General features: G+C 41.9%; 1 protein-coding gene across 1 annotated transcript in view; it reads left to right on the top strand.

Annotated features, from left to right (window-relative positions):
- The window catches only part of NDUFV2 (NADH:ubiquinone oxidoreductase core subunit V2), a 39989-nt gene extending 29828 nt beyond the window's left edge, over positions 1–10161 (top strand). Inside the window, exons 7-8 of the mRNA XM_040432039.1 lie at positions 1712–1788; positions 9925–10161. Coding sequence (XP_040287973.1) covers positions 1712–1788; positions 9925–10018 — 171 coding nt within the window. The 3' untranslated portion in view covers positions 10019–10161. The remainder of the gene's footprint in view (positions 1–1711; positions 1789–9924) is intronic.
- The last annotated feature ends 3649 nt before the right edge of the window (positions 10162–13810 follow it).

A 13810-nucleotide genomic window follows, 5' to 3' on the forward strand; every position in this document is an offset into this window, starting at 1 on the left:
TGACACCTGCATGTGAAAGAATATATCCCGGAAAGGTTTACTGATAGCAGAGCAGAGAGATAAGAGAAGTGACATGACACAGAGTTTAGATTACAGGTTGAATTAACCCTTTAGGGTCAAATTGTCTTCTCAAGGAGATATATATGTTAAAGGCATCCCTTCTTCTGTCTCATTCAGTAGCTATATAACTATTGAGAGAGATGTATTTTTTAAAAATACATTTACACATTTAACCCTCCATTTTAATTATATTATTTACCCCAGTGTTAAATTCACACCCCCTGGATGCTTGTTTTTTTCCTACAGTGGGGTAGATAATTACACACAGGGTTTTAAAGAGTAAACTTCCTGACTCAGACCAAGAGCCGACTCAGCGAGTCAGCAAGTGAATCCAAGCATCCGCGCATTGCGCAACCTAAGCTTCGGTTCACTTGCTTCTTGTCAGCTCAGCGAATGAACCGAAGATTCAATTCATGAATCGGTTCATTTGAATGAACTGATTCAAATGAACCGATTCATGTGAAAGATCCGAACTTCCCATCTCTAGTTTACTCGCAGTAAACCTTTCCGGCAACCAGTAGCAGTGTCCCCTTCTCGGCGCGTGCGCACAGTGCAAGAAGAAGCCGATGCCAGCAGTCCGCAACGGTGCATCAGGCTGAGCCTGTGCGCACGCGCGGGATCTCAAAGCGGGAGGAGGGGGAGGGAGAGGCGGCACTGAGGAATAGAAGGCGGCGCTGGGCATGAACGGTGATGCGTGCGGCCGGGCACCATGCATCCACAGACCTCCCCTGCTTGGGCACCTTAATTCAATGATTGACAGGGTAGTAAAACCTGTTTTTCCGCAGAATAAAGCCACAAATAGCTTTTATAAGGCCCCCTTAGAAATCAGAATGCTGCCCTGGACATGAGCATATGTTTAGCTCACAGGGCTTATAGGTGGTGACAGAACCCCTTTAATCATATACATAAATATGATAATTTGGGGCAGGGTAATGAGCCCAGCCCTCCACACCATAGAGCAAAGTGTGTAGATACTGCATATGTTTGGAAAATGTAATAAGTTCGTGAAAAAAAAAAAAAAAGAAGAAAACCTCCCTGAAATGAGTTTTTGCAGGTTGGGATGTCCATAGACAGATTTCACATTGAAAGGAAAACCTGGAAGTGGAGATTTCAAACTGACATTTCCAATTTTTTTATGTTTATATTCCACTTTTATGTTTTATCTAAAGCTGGTATCATAATATCTTCTTATCCAATCGGGTCACTGCTCCATTTTTTAAAAGCCCTATGGAGCAGTGAGAGGTGGAGTCTGATTGCTTATGAACATTTTTTCCAAAAAAATAAAAAAAAAATGTGCAAGGACTCCTATGTCAGGTCTGACTAAAGGTTTGGAGCCAGTTTTTGCCCTCATACAGTATAGAAATAATGGGGAAGATTTATCAAACTGGTGTAAAGTAGAACTGGCTTAGTTGCCCATAGCAACAAATCAGATTCCACCTTTTATTTTCCAAAGGAGAGGTGGAATCTGATTGGTTGCTATGGATAACTAAGCCAGTTCTACTTTACACCAGTTTGATAAATCTCCCCCAATATGTTTCAAATACACAACCCTGCAAGTTTTTTGCGAGATCTGTGAAAAGTGAAATATAAATAAATGTCACTGTGTATGTGGAATGGAATATATTGATATCAGAACCTAATAATCTTGCAGGAAGATTTGTTGCCAAAGGACATGGAAAGTATCATTGATGATTTGAAGGCTGGGAAAGCTCCTGATCCTGGACCAAGGTAATGGACTTGTAGTATTTGCCTGTATTGTATGTGCTATGTTAAAGGGGTTAATGGATTAGCCGAATTGTTTTGGTAAGGGAACTTGTGTATTCGGCAGTAATCTACCATTATCAGATTTTACCACTTGTTGTTTTCCAACCTGATTGGGTATTTCGGTTTGTTCTAAGTATCACCATATCACGAGAACTAGGCCTGTGGTGCTCCTTTTGAACGGAGCGGCAGACATGTATGAAATCAGTTCTGTGGGAATGCCGGAGATAGCCGAGTGCGCCAGCAGCCCCACAGAGCCGAACGAAGAGGCAACGCACATGCATGTCCGCCACTTCATTCAAATAGGGATCAGTTGGTGCCCCAGCAGTCAAACACTTCATAAGGGGGGAACCCCTTTAATAGACAAGACTGCACAAGGTAAAAAGAGTTATGTTAAAGGGATTCTGTCACCCCACTAAAGTCTTTTTTTTTGGGCTACTTATAATCCCTATACTGCGATATATCAATACATAATGTTATTAATCATTTTGGTTCAGTAGTTAATTAAAAAAACATACTTTTATAATATGCAAATTACCTGTCTACCAGCAAGTAGGGCGACTGAAGACAGGTACGGCGCAGGCGCCAGATTTTGAATGCAGACAGGGCCAGCCAGAGAACGAGCGCGTCTGCTGGCCCTGGTAGACAGGTAATTTGCATATTATAAAAGTATGTTTTTTTTTTTATTAACTACTGAACCAAAATGATTAATAACATTATGTATTGATATATCGCAGTATAGGGATTATAAGTAGCCCAAAAAAAATAAAGACTTTAGTGGGGTGACAGAAGCCCTTTAAATGCTACATTCTGCCAATGTTACCGTGGAACTTTACAGACGGGTTCAAATGTTCTGCAGTAAAGTTATTGTAACGGGTGTCTTTAGAAATTATACACTTGTTTCCTACTTTTCTAACACTATTTTTGGGGACCGGTTCAAAACGGCTACCAATATAATTACAATTTTTATTTTTAAAAGGAATTCTTTCACCTAAAATCATCATTATAGAACACTAACATCAGGATCTCCATTACATTCCCCATATTAGAATGCTACCTTCCATATTCCATCGCCAATTTTCTCAGAAAAACACTTTTATTCAATATGTTAATTAGCTTCTGAAGGTGCCCAGGGGCGGCGTTCATGCGGCCGTTGCCCAGGCCCCTCGGTGCTTTTCATACAAAACCCCTCCCCTTTCACCCCTCTGACCCACCCAAGGTTCTTCTGATTACGTCCTCCTCTTGGTGAGAAATCCAGCGCCGTTCAACAGATTTGCCTCGCCTGCGCACTTCATTCCCTATTATGGGCAGAGGCACCAGGCCGGCTAGATCGGGATGTACGGGCCACCACATGCGCATTAAACTTGTGCCTCTGCCCATAATGGAGAATGAAGTGCGGAAGGCGCGGTGAATCTGTTGAACGGTGCTGGATTTCTCACTAAGAGGACATAATCAGAAGAACCTAGGGCGGGTCAGAGGCGTGAAAGGGGAGGAGTTTTGTATGAAAAGCGCCAAGGGGCCTGGGCACCGGGCCGCATGAACATACATGTCTGTTACTCCTGGGCACCTTTTAGAAGCTAATTTTAACATTTAATAAGTGTTTTTTCTGAGAAAATCGGCGATGGAATATGGAAGGTAGCATTCTAATATGGGGAATGTAATGGAGATCCTGATGTTAGTGTTCTATAATGGTGATTTTAGGTGAAAGACTCCCTTTTAATATACTGCTGACAGTGTGAGACTTTATTCCCACGGCCCTCTGAACCAGTGGATTTACAGTGTAGCCAGTTAACCTATTGCCGTTTTTTCACTACATTGAGGAAACTGTAGGACATGTGAGACGACAATCGCCACACAAACTGAATTCCTGTTGTGCCTATGGCACAATCTGACTTGCAGCCCTAGCGTCTTAACCCCTTCAGGACACAGCCTTATTTCACCTTAAGGACCAGGCCATTTTTTGCAAATCTGACCAGTGTCACTTTAAGTGCCAAAATACCAAATTTACAAAAAAATAAAAAAAAATTGCAAATTTCCAAGTTTCAATTTCTCTACTTCTATAATACATACCGTATTTTTCGCCCTATAAGACGCACCGGCCCATAAGACGCACCTAGGTTTTTGAGGAGGAAAATAAGAAAAAAAATATTTTTAACCAAAAGGTGTGCTTTTGGTGGGTTTTGAACTAATTGTGGTCTGTGGATGGCGCACTGTTATGGGGTATCTGTGGGTGGCGCACTGTTATGAGGGATCTGTGGGTGGCTCTTATTGGGGTCTCTGGATTGCACTGTTATGGGGATCTGTGTATGACAGTTATGGGGGGGGGGATCTGTGAATTACACATAGCATAAGATGCTATGTGTCATCCACAGATCCCCTCCATAAGTGTCCCTGTAGTGATTGACCCTCAATACAGGGGGTGGGGGTCGCATCTGCTTTTATAATGACAGCGGGGCCCGTGCAATGACTGTATTCTACTACACGGGCCCCGCTCACTGTATATTATCGTATCTGTAATAGTTAATTGTTATGTATATAATCGGGTAATCAGCGCCTGTATACTTACAACTACAAGCGCTCGGTAGCAGAGAGGAGGGAGGAGGCAGGACGGGCGCTGGCAGCGTGAGTCACTACGTCATGCGCCCACGCCGCCTGCTTCATTCATAAAGTGGGCGGCGCAGGCGTGTGACGTAGTGAATCACGCTGCCAGCGCCCATCCTCCCGACCTGCCTCCTCTCTGCTACCGAGCACTTGTAGTTGTAAGTGTACAGGCGCTGATTACCTGATTATATACATAACAATTAACTATTACAGATACCATTATACAGTGAGCGGGGCCCGTGTAGTAGAATACAGTCACTGCACGGGCCCCGCTGTCGTCATAAAAGCAGATGCCGGCCCCCAGCCCCTCCTCCCTCACAGCTGATATACCCGCTGCGCGGCATCGTGGCGGGTGTATCATTGAAAATTCTGCAAAAGCAGCAGCATTCGCCCCATAAGACGCACTGCTATTTTTCCCCCGGAAAGTGCGTCTTATAGGGCGAAAAATACGGTAGTAATACCTCCAAAAATAGTTATTACTTTACATTCCCCATATGTCTACTTCATGTTTGGATCATTTTGGGAATAGTATTTTATTTTTTGGGGATGTTACAAGGCTTAGAAGTTTAGAAGCAAATCTTGAAATTCTTCAGAAATTTTCAAAAACCCAATTTTTAGGGACCAGTTCAGGTCTGAAGTAACTTTGCGAGGCTTACATAATAGCAACCACCCAAAAATGACCCCATTCTATAAACTACACCCCTCAAGGCATTCAAAACTGATTTTACAAACTTTGTTAACCCTTTAGGTGTTCCACAAGAATTAATGGAATATAGAGAGACTATTTCAAAATTTCCCTTTTTTTGGCAGATTTTCCATTTTAATAATTTTTTTTCCAGTTACAAAGCAAGGGTTAACAGCCAAACCAAACAATATTTATGGCCCTGATTCTGTAGTTTACAGAAACACCCCATATGTGGTGGTAAACTGCTGTACGGGCACACGGCAGGGCGCAGAAGGAAAAGAATGCCATACGGTTTTTGGAAGGCAGGTTTTGCTGGACTGGTTTTCTTGACACATGTCCCATTTGAAGCCCCCCTGATGCACCCCTAGAGTAGAAACTCCATAAAGGTGACCCCATCTAAGAAACTACACCTCTCAAGGTATTCAAAACTGATTTTACAAACGTCGTTAACCCTTTAGGTGTTCCACAAGAATTAATGGAAAATAGAGATACAATTTCAAAATTTCCCTTTTTTGGCAGATTTTCCATTTTAATAATTTTTTTTCCAGTTACAAAGCAAGGGTTAACAGCCAAACCAAACAATATTTATGGCCCTGATTCTGTAGTTTACAGAAACACCCCATATGTGGTCGTAAACCGCTGTACGGGCACACGGCAGGGCGCAGAAGGAAAGGAATGCCATACGGTTTTTGGAAGGCAGGTTTTGCTGGACTGTTTGTTTTTTTTTTTTTGTTTTTTTGACACCATGTCCCATTTGAAACCCCCCTGATGCACCCCTAGAGTAGAAACTCCAAAAAAGTGACCCCATTTTAGATACTACGGGATAGGGTGGCAGTATTGTTGGTTCTAGTTTAGGGTAAATATGATTTTTGGTTGCTCTATATTACACTTTTTTTGTGAGGCAAGGTAACAAGAAATAGCTGTTTTGGCACCGTTTTTATTTTTTGTTATTTACAACATTCATCTGACAGGTTAGATAATGTGATATTTTTATAGACCAGGTTGTCACGGATGCGGCGATATCTAATATGTATAATTTTTTTTAATTTATGTAAGTTTTACACAATGATTTCTTTTTTGAAACAAAAAAAATCATGTTTTAGTGTTTCCATAGTCTGAGAGCCATAAATTTTTTCAGTTTTTGGGCGATTACCTCGGGTAGGTTATGATTTTTGCGGGATGAGATGACTGTTTTATTGGCAATATTTTGGGGTGCGTGTGACTTTTTGATTGCTTGCTATTACACTTTTTGTGATGTAAGGTGACAAAAAATGGTTTATTTAGCACAGTTTTTATTTTTTATGGTGTTCATCTGAGGGGTTAGGTTATGTGATATTTTTAGAGACTGTTGATACGGACGCGGCGATACCTAATATGTATACTTTTTTTTATTTATGTAAGTTTTACACTAACAGCTTTTTTTAAAACAAAAAAAATTATGTTTTAGTGTCTCCATATTCTGAGTCATAGTTGTTGTTTTTTTTTTTTTGGGCGATTGTCTCAGGTAGGGGCTCCTTTTTTGCGGGATGAGGTGACTGTTAGATTGGTACTATTTTGATTGCCTTTTTGATCGCTTGCTGTTGTACCTTTTGTGATGTAAGGTGACAACATTTTTTTTACTTTATTTGGGGAAAATTACGTTTTTGTTTATTTTTACTTGAAACTTTAAATTTTTTGGGGGGAGGGGGGGAAATTTTATTTTTCACTATTTTTTTGTCCCACTTTGGGACTTGAACTTTTGGGGGTCTAATCCATAGCCAATAGCCAAGGTGCCTGCTCAACGATTTGAGCAGGCATCGGGTTCCGATCATCGGGCGGCGGTGATCGGAAATACACAGGACATACCCGTACACCCTGTGTCCTGAAGAGGTTAAAGGGGTTGGGCAGTGACATTGTATTGATTAGTCATTAAAGGGGTTATCCCATGACTAATGTAAAAAAAAGTATATATAATATAGCCCATGACACTCTCTTTCTAACAAAGCTAGAACCAGCCCTGTACCTCATATGGGTCCAAAGATCTCCCCGTTCATTGCTCTGCTAGATTTATATCAAGCTGGCAGCTCAGGGGGAGTGTCTTTTCTGCTGCAGCTAAGGGGGCGTGTCCATGCTCTCCCTATCACAGCTCAGGAGGCGTGTCCATGCTCTCCCTATCACAGCTCAGGAGGCAGTTGAAGGATGAAACTGAGCATGTGCGGCCTTCTCAGTGAGCAGGACAAAGAAATAAGGAAGGGGGGGAACAGCAGGTGGCGCTATACAGATACATTTTATTGAATAACTGAAATCTTTTAATTACATGCAATTACAAAAGTATTCAGATCCAGGTGCTGATGCTCAGTACCCCAGCCGATCAGCTGTTTGAAGGGGCACACTGTCTAGATCAGTGGTGCACAACGTTTACTGGTTGGGGGCCACATTGCCAGACCGAACCAACGACGAGGGCCAAAATTCAAATTTAAAGGTGTAATAAGAACTGAAATACTGTATTTATGGCATATTGAACACACAGTATATACCATTTATGTCTAGTTCCAGGACTCCCATCTAATGGGAGAAATACATGAAAAATACATGTGAGCAGCCACAAGATATAGACATACATGTCTGTTACCATATGGTATCAAGGGCCACAGGTTGTGCACCCCTGGTCTAGATTGTAGTGTCAGTACCGTGTAATTATAGTTTTGTCCCATACAAAGCTACAATGGCCTCGGGTACACACTGAAGAGGACGTAGCTCTTCAAACTGCTGATCAGCAGGGGTCTGAGGATAGGTCAAAAATATCATGACTCTTCAGTCACAGCACTGACTCTTCACATGCCACATTTGACAATCTTGCTTTTCATCCTCTCACGTTATGCCAGTGCTAACCACCATTTTGCAGGCGACATTAACCATGGCACTTGCCCAGTAACAACCAAGCTGAATGACTTGGTTACTGGTCTGTGTTCACCATGATTATCCCTTTCAGTGCTGCCCATGTCTGATTGTTTTATGTAGATAGCCCAGGGCACAACAAAGGCCTCCAGGGCTGTCCAGAAAAAATAAATCATGTTAGGCATATGTGTGTAAGGGTGGGTTCACATCAGCGTTATGTATTCTGTTATGGCTTTCCGTTATAATACGGTTATAACATAAGATAATGGAATCAGTAAGACGGAAGTCAAAACGGAAGCCTTTAAGAGGCATTCCGTTTTGAACTGTCATAATAGAAATCTATGGTAATCATAACGGATCCGTCTGGGTCCCGTTATACAAGACGGGAAACAAAGTATTGTTGACGGGACTTTTTTTCTCCGTTCTGCATACCGGAAACGGGACGGATCCGTTATGATTCCCATAGACTTCTATTAAGACGGAAAGCAAAGTGGAATGCCGATTTGATCCTTCATAATACAAGTCTATGGGCAGCATAACTGATTCCTCCTGGTTTCCGTTATGCAGGACTGGACTCCTGCATAATGGATCCATTATGCATCCCATAGACTTGTATTATGAAGGATCAAATCGGAATGTCTCTGAAAGGCTTCCGTTTTGACTTCAGTGTTATGGATTCCGTTACTTTCCGTTATAACAATGTTATAATGGAAAGCCACAACAGAATACATAACGCTGAAGTGAACCCACCCTAATTTATATGTCCAGGGAGCAATATAATGTCATTATAATGGAAAAATATTTAAAGGGAATGCATCGCATATATATCTTTTTCTGGCAGTTAAAAACCAGATAGACACATCCTTTTTTTTCAAATCAGTTTTTATGTTCTGTACATTTTCATTCCATTTCCTAAACCTGTTTATAGGGGCAGCCATTTTTCAGTTGTTAATAGCATTTAGAGAGATGCTTTACAGCAGCCGTATAGGTCATAGACACAGTGGTTTGGAGGGGACTGGACTTCTGAGGGAGCGTATTCCAGGCATGGTCTGTGCAGGGAAGGAGTAGATAAGCTTTGATCATCTATTGTGAATGGTGGATGATATGTCATTGTAATTCTGACTGTGAAGAAACGTGATCTATACAGACAGACCAGGAAGTGGCGTTTTTACTAAACTTAGTGGGATTTTAGGATTTATTTTTTAATATACTGTCATGGAAAATTAAAACAAAAAAATGTGATACAAATGTGTTATCCCATGAGTAACTTCAAAAAACAATACATTTATATAATACATGACAATCTTTTAAAAAATAAAAATAGAACCAGCCCTGTACCTCACATGGATCCAGAGATCTCCCCATTCGTTGCTTTGCCAGATTTGCCAAGGTGTGTCCTTTCTGCCACAGCTTCCACCCTGTAACTGTCCCACCTTTTTAAGAATAGACCAGCTGGTGGTGATTAAAGGATGGAATTGAGCACGTGCGACCACCTTAGTAAGGTGGACAGAATATATTTTTAAAAAAACAGCATGTAGCACTATAATACAGATACATTTTATTGAAGTACCCAGTGGTTATCAAATATTTAATTACATGCAGTTACAGACGTATTCAGAGCTAGGTGCTGGTTTGAAGAATGTAGAATACTTTACTTGGGACAAGCCCTTTAAATAATATGGCACATCACCTTGAAAAAGCAAAAAAGTCTCCTTATGGGATCAAAAAAGTTTAATAAAATTTAATGACAAATTACAGTTTTTAATTTATTTTAATTTATTAAAAGTGAATGAACAGTAAAAATGTATCTTGTCAATTATGGTGAATAGTAAACTGGTTCAGGTGTATGATCGTGTTCCTAGCAGCGAAAGGGTTAAATATTCTCTCTTGTATGGCACCTGTAAGACTGTATGTTGAAAAATATTTTTTATTTATTCCAGAAATGGCAGATTCTCATGTGAGCCTGCTGGAGGACTAACCTCTCTGACTGGACCTCCACCAGGACCTGGCTTTGGTGTTAGGGCAGACCTCTGAATCTTAGTAAATGTATCTGTTTGTAAACATTAATAAAGTTATGTCATAAACCACAATACCTATAGATGGTGCAGTCATGTTGTAATATATACATGGTATGAATTCTGTCACAACTCCATAAGAAGCAGTCCTCTTTCTATTAACAGTGATTTAGCCTTTTCTTTGCGGAGCTGGTCCGGTTCTCTTGCCACTGTTGGTTTACAGACAGCACACGACCACTGCAGCCAATCAGATTTTACCGCTATGGACAGTGACTGGCTGCAGCAGTCATGTGTCCCATTCTAGTAGGTCACTGTGCATGTGATTGCTGCTGCAGGGTTAGGAAGCTCCTGTGTCTCCATGTGCAGTCTATAGACAGACATGATACCAGCTAGTCTCCACCCACGCTCTGAAAAACTGAGATTTACAGAGGGAAAACTGTTAGAAATGCCAGATACAAGTCATGTAATGGGCAGATAGTTATTCCTCATGGTACACCCACATTTCAGCTTATTCTAATGAAGTGTAAGGCTGAGTTCACACTTCAGTTATTGTGGGTCAAAAACACAGAACAAGTGCAGATCTTTCCTTTACACCTGATCTGAGTAGACTTTACTACTGGTTTTGGCTCACAACAACTGATGGAAATAACTGGAGTGTGAACTCGGCCTAAGTGCACATTTATGCGACCCTGCCGCGTTTTGTAGTCCGCAAAACACGGATGCCCGTCCATATGCATTCCGCAATTTGAGGAACGGGCGGCCCATTATAGAAATGCCTAATCTTGTCCACGAATAGGACATGTTCTATCTTTTTTGTGGGGCCACGGAACGGAGCAACGGATGCGGACAGCACATTGTTTGCAGTCTGCATCTTTTGCGGCCCTGTTAAAATGAATGGGTCCGCACCCATTCCGCAAAATTGGTCATGTGAATGAGCCCTGTCATTTCAGGTAGTTTGAGGGGAATCCTCATACAGGGAATCATTTCTTTTAAAACATACTCAGAACCTTAAATCTTTACACTAAACACACAGGACAACATTTATCTAGACTGGTGTTCCCATACGCCAGTCTTGATTCTTCTGCGCCAGAGTGAGAGGCAAATGCCTCTCAATAAAATTAGGCGCATCTCTGGCAGTCAATGCGCCAGAAACTCAAATCAAGGGGCTAGCGTAGACTTGAGATATCATTTGCCAGTTTCTGGAGTAGGGTATAGTAAATCTGGTGCCTGTGGGAAGCCCCGTCCTTCCCACTAAACCCACTGAGATGGTCCATAAGTCGCAAATGATACAAGTCTATGGGTGCTGGACAAAACTATGGACAAGTACCTCAGAGGAGCCACCAGGAGTTCTGCATGTTCCTGACAAGGAACCAAATCTTCATAGAAAATATATGTCGCAGGGAAATGATGAAAATGGAGATTTAATCAAAACCATAAGGGAGATGATCAATTCACAGAAGATGATGTTCCCTAAAGAAAGTAAGTTATTTGATAATCAAATCCCTTAAAGAGGACCTTTCACCAGAGGAAAGCCTCTAAACTAACTATACAGAGGTGTAGAGCGGCGCCCAGGGATCCCCCTGCACTTACTGTTATCCCCGGGCGCCGCTCCGTTCTCCTGGCTATGAGCTGAGCGCTGCCATTGGCCAGCGCTACAGCATAGGAGAAGAATACGCCAGCAGGATCAAGTGGGTGGAGCCTAACTACTTATATACCGGAGGCTATACCGGGCGAACGGAGCGGCGCCCGGGGATAACAGTAAGTGCAGGGGGATCCCTGGGGGCCGCTCTACACCTCTGTATAGTTAGTTTAGAGGCTTTCCTCTGGTGAAAGGTCCTCTTTAACTGTTTTAGTGAAAAGTTTAATATTTTTGATAATACAATAATATTGTTTAGATATTTGGATGGGAGTCAGACTTTCTCTTCAAAATCAAAGATTTTTTAGTACCTACTTCCATAACCGTATTTTTATCCATAATAGTACTGTTTGTGTCCGTTGTAGTTTAAAGGGAGTCTTTCACGCAGATTCACCCTATTAACCTAATAACAGTGTTATGTCCACGGCATCCCCCCTATTAAAACGGTGCCTACCATTTGTTCCTTGCTAGCATCGTTGTGGAGAAAAACACTTAATCAGCATGCAAATGAGTCTGTGAAGGTGCCCAGGGGCGGCGTTACAACGGCCGGTGCCCAGGCCCCTGGGTCATTTTCATACGAAGGCACTCCCCCTCCTACGTGTCTGCCCGCCCTTAGTCTCTGTTCTAACCTCCCTCCTCCCGTCCGTAATCCCGCGCACGCTAAACTACGATGCTCCGGCCGACAGTGGTCATTCAATGCGCACACGCCGATATCGCGTTCATCGGCGCATGTGCGGGATTACGGACGGGAGGAGGGAGGCTAGAACAGAGACTAAGGGCGGGCAGACGCGGCGGAGGGGGAGTGCCTTCGTATGAAAATATTACTGGTCACATGTCTATGAGGTAATCAAAGGTCCTTCCACTGCTTTTTTTCCCCAGGACTCCTCGTTTATTTCAGTATAAAGGAAGAAGACCGGGCACTCGCGATTGAATTTCACTGCGGTTTATTCAGTCACTTATTAACACAGTGACGCGTTTCAGCACTAGATCGTGCTTTCTTAGCACTAGATCGTGCTTTCTTAGCACTAGATCGTGCTTTCTTCAGACTAAGAAAGCACGATCTAGTGCTGAAACACGTCACTATGTGTTAATAAGTGACTGAATAAACCGCAGTGAAATTCAATGGCGAGTGCCCGGTCTTCTTCCTTTATACTGCTCGTTGGGACGCCTGCCCGCTGACACGTGCACCGCAAGTATTCTAGTGCAGTGCCAACCATTATCTATAACACATTCCTTGTTTATTTCATCTTTTCACTAAAACACTTATTTTCTTTAGGGAATTCACCCCATAGAGATGTTATTTTAAACATCTTCCGTGAATTGATCAAATCTCCATTTTCATCATTTCCCTGTGAGATATATATATATACTAAATATAGTGAGTCTATAATATCTTATTGCAGCAGAGGTGTGTTGTTTTCAGGTCTGCCTGGGCAGATTAACCCTTTACCTCAGTCTGCAATGATGTCTTTTTGGCGGGGCACTACATCAGAAGTTTAAAATAAAAGTTAAATAGTAATTACATAATGGGATGTAATTAAAAAAAAGCTTTTCCAGAGTTTTTATTTACAATTATTTAGTATAAAATACATTTTATGGTGCACATAGTAAATTAAAAATAAATGTGCACAAGTAGGTATGCATACAACTGTGATAACCTGGCAAATTCATTTATCAGGTAATTTAGTTTGAAATATGAACAGCATAAAAAAAAAATGTAGAAAAAAAAAAGCTTTTACCCCCCCCCCCCCTATATTTCCGTAGCAAAAATTATATAAATTATACCGTTATTTATATGCAGCCCCCAAAAACATAATTTCTCCTGCATAAAAACCCTCAGACAGCCACGTAAATGGAAAAAAAATTAGAAGGTTATGGCTGCGAAAACTGAGTCATAGAGGCCGTGTTCACACGTACGGCAGCCTGCCAGATCAGACATTGCTGGATTCCTATTGACTGTAATGAGATCGGGATGTGATCCAGCCACTTTCGGGCAGCATTTGTGCCGGATCAGCTTGCCGCAAATGTGAGCGTGACCTAAGTTTTTTTCAGGCCTGGTCATTAAGGGGTTAAGGCTGAGTTCACACGGGCGTTGCAGGAACATGCGCAATTTTTCTGCGTGAGTGCAAAACATTGTAATGCGTTTTGCACGCGCGTGAGAAAAATCGCGCATGC

This window comes from Bufo bufo, chromosome 5 (assembly GCF_905171765.1).
Source record: "Bufo bufo chromosome 5, aBufBuf1.1, whole genome shotgun sequence".
Taxonomy (NCBI): Eukaryota; Metazoa; Chordata; class Amphibia; order Anura; family Bufonidae; genus Bufo; species Bufo bufo.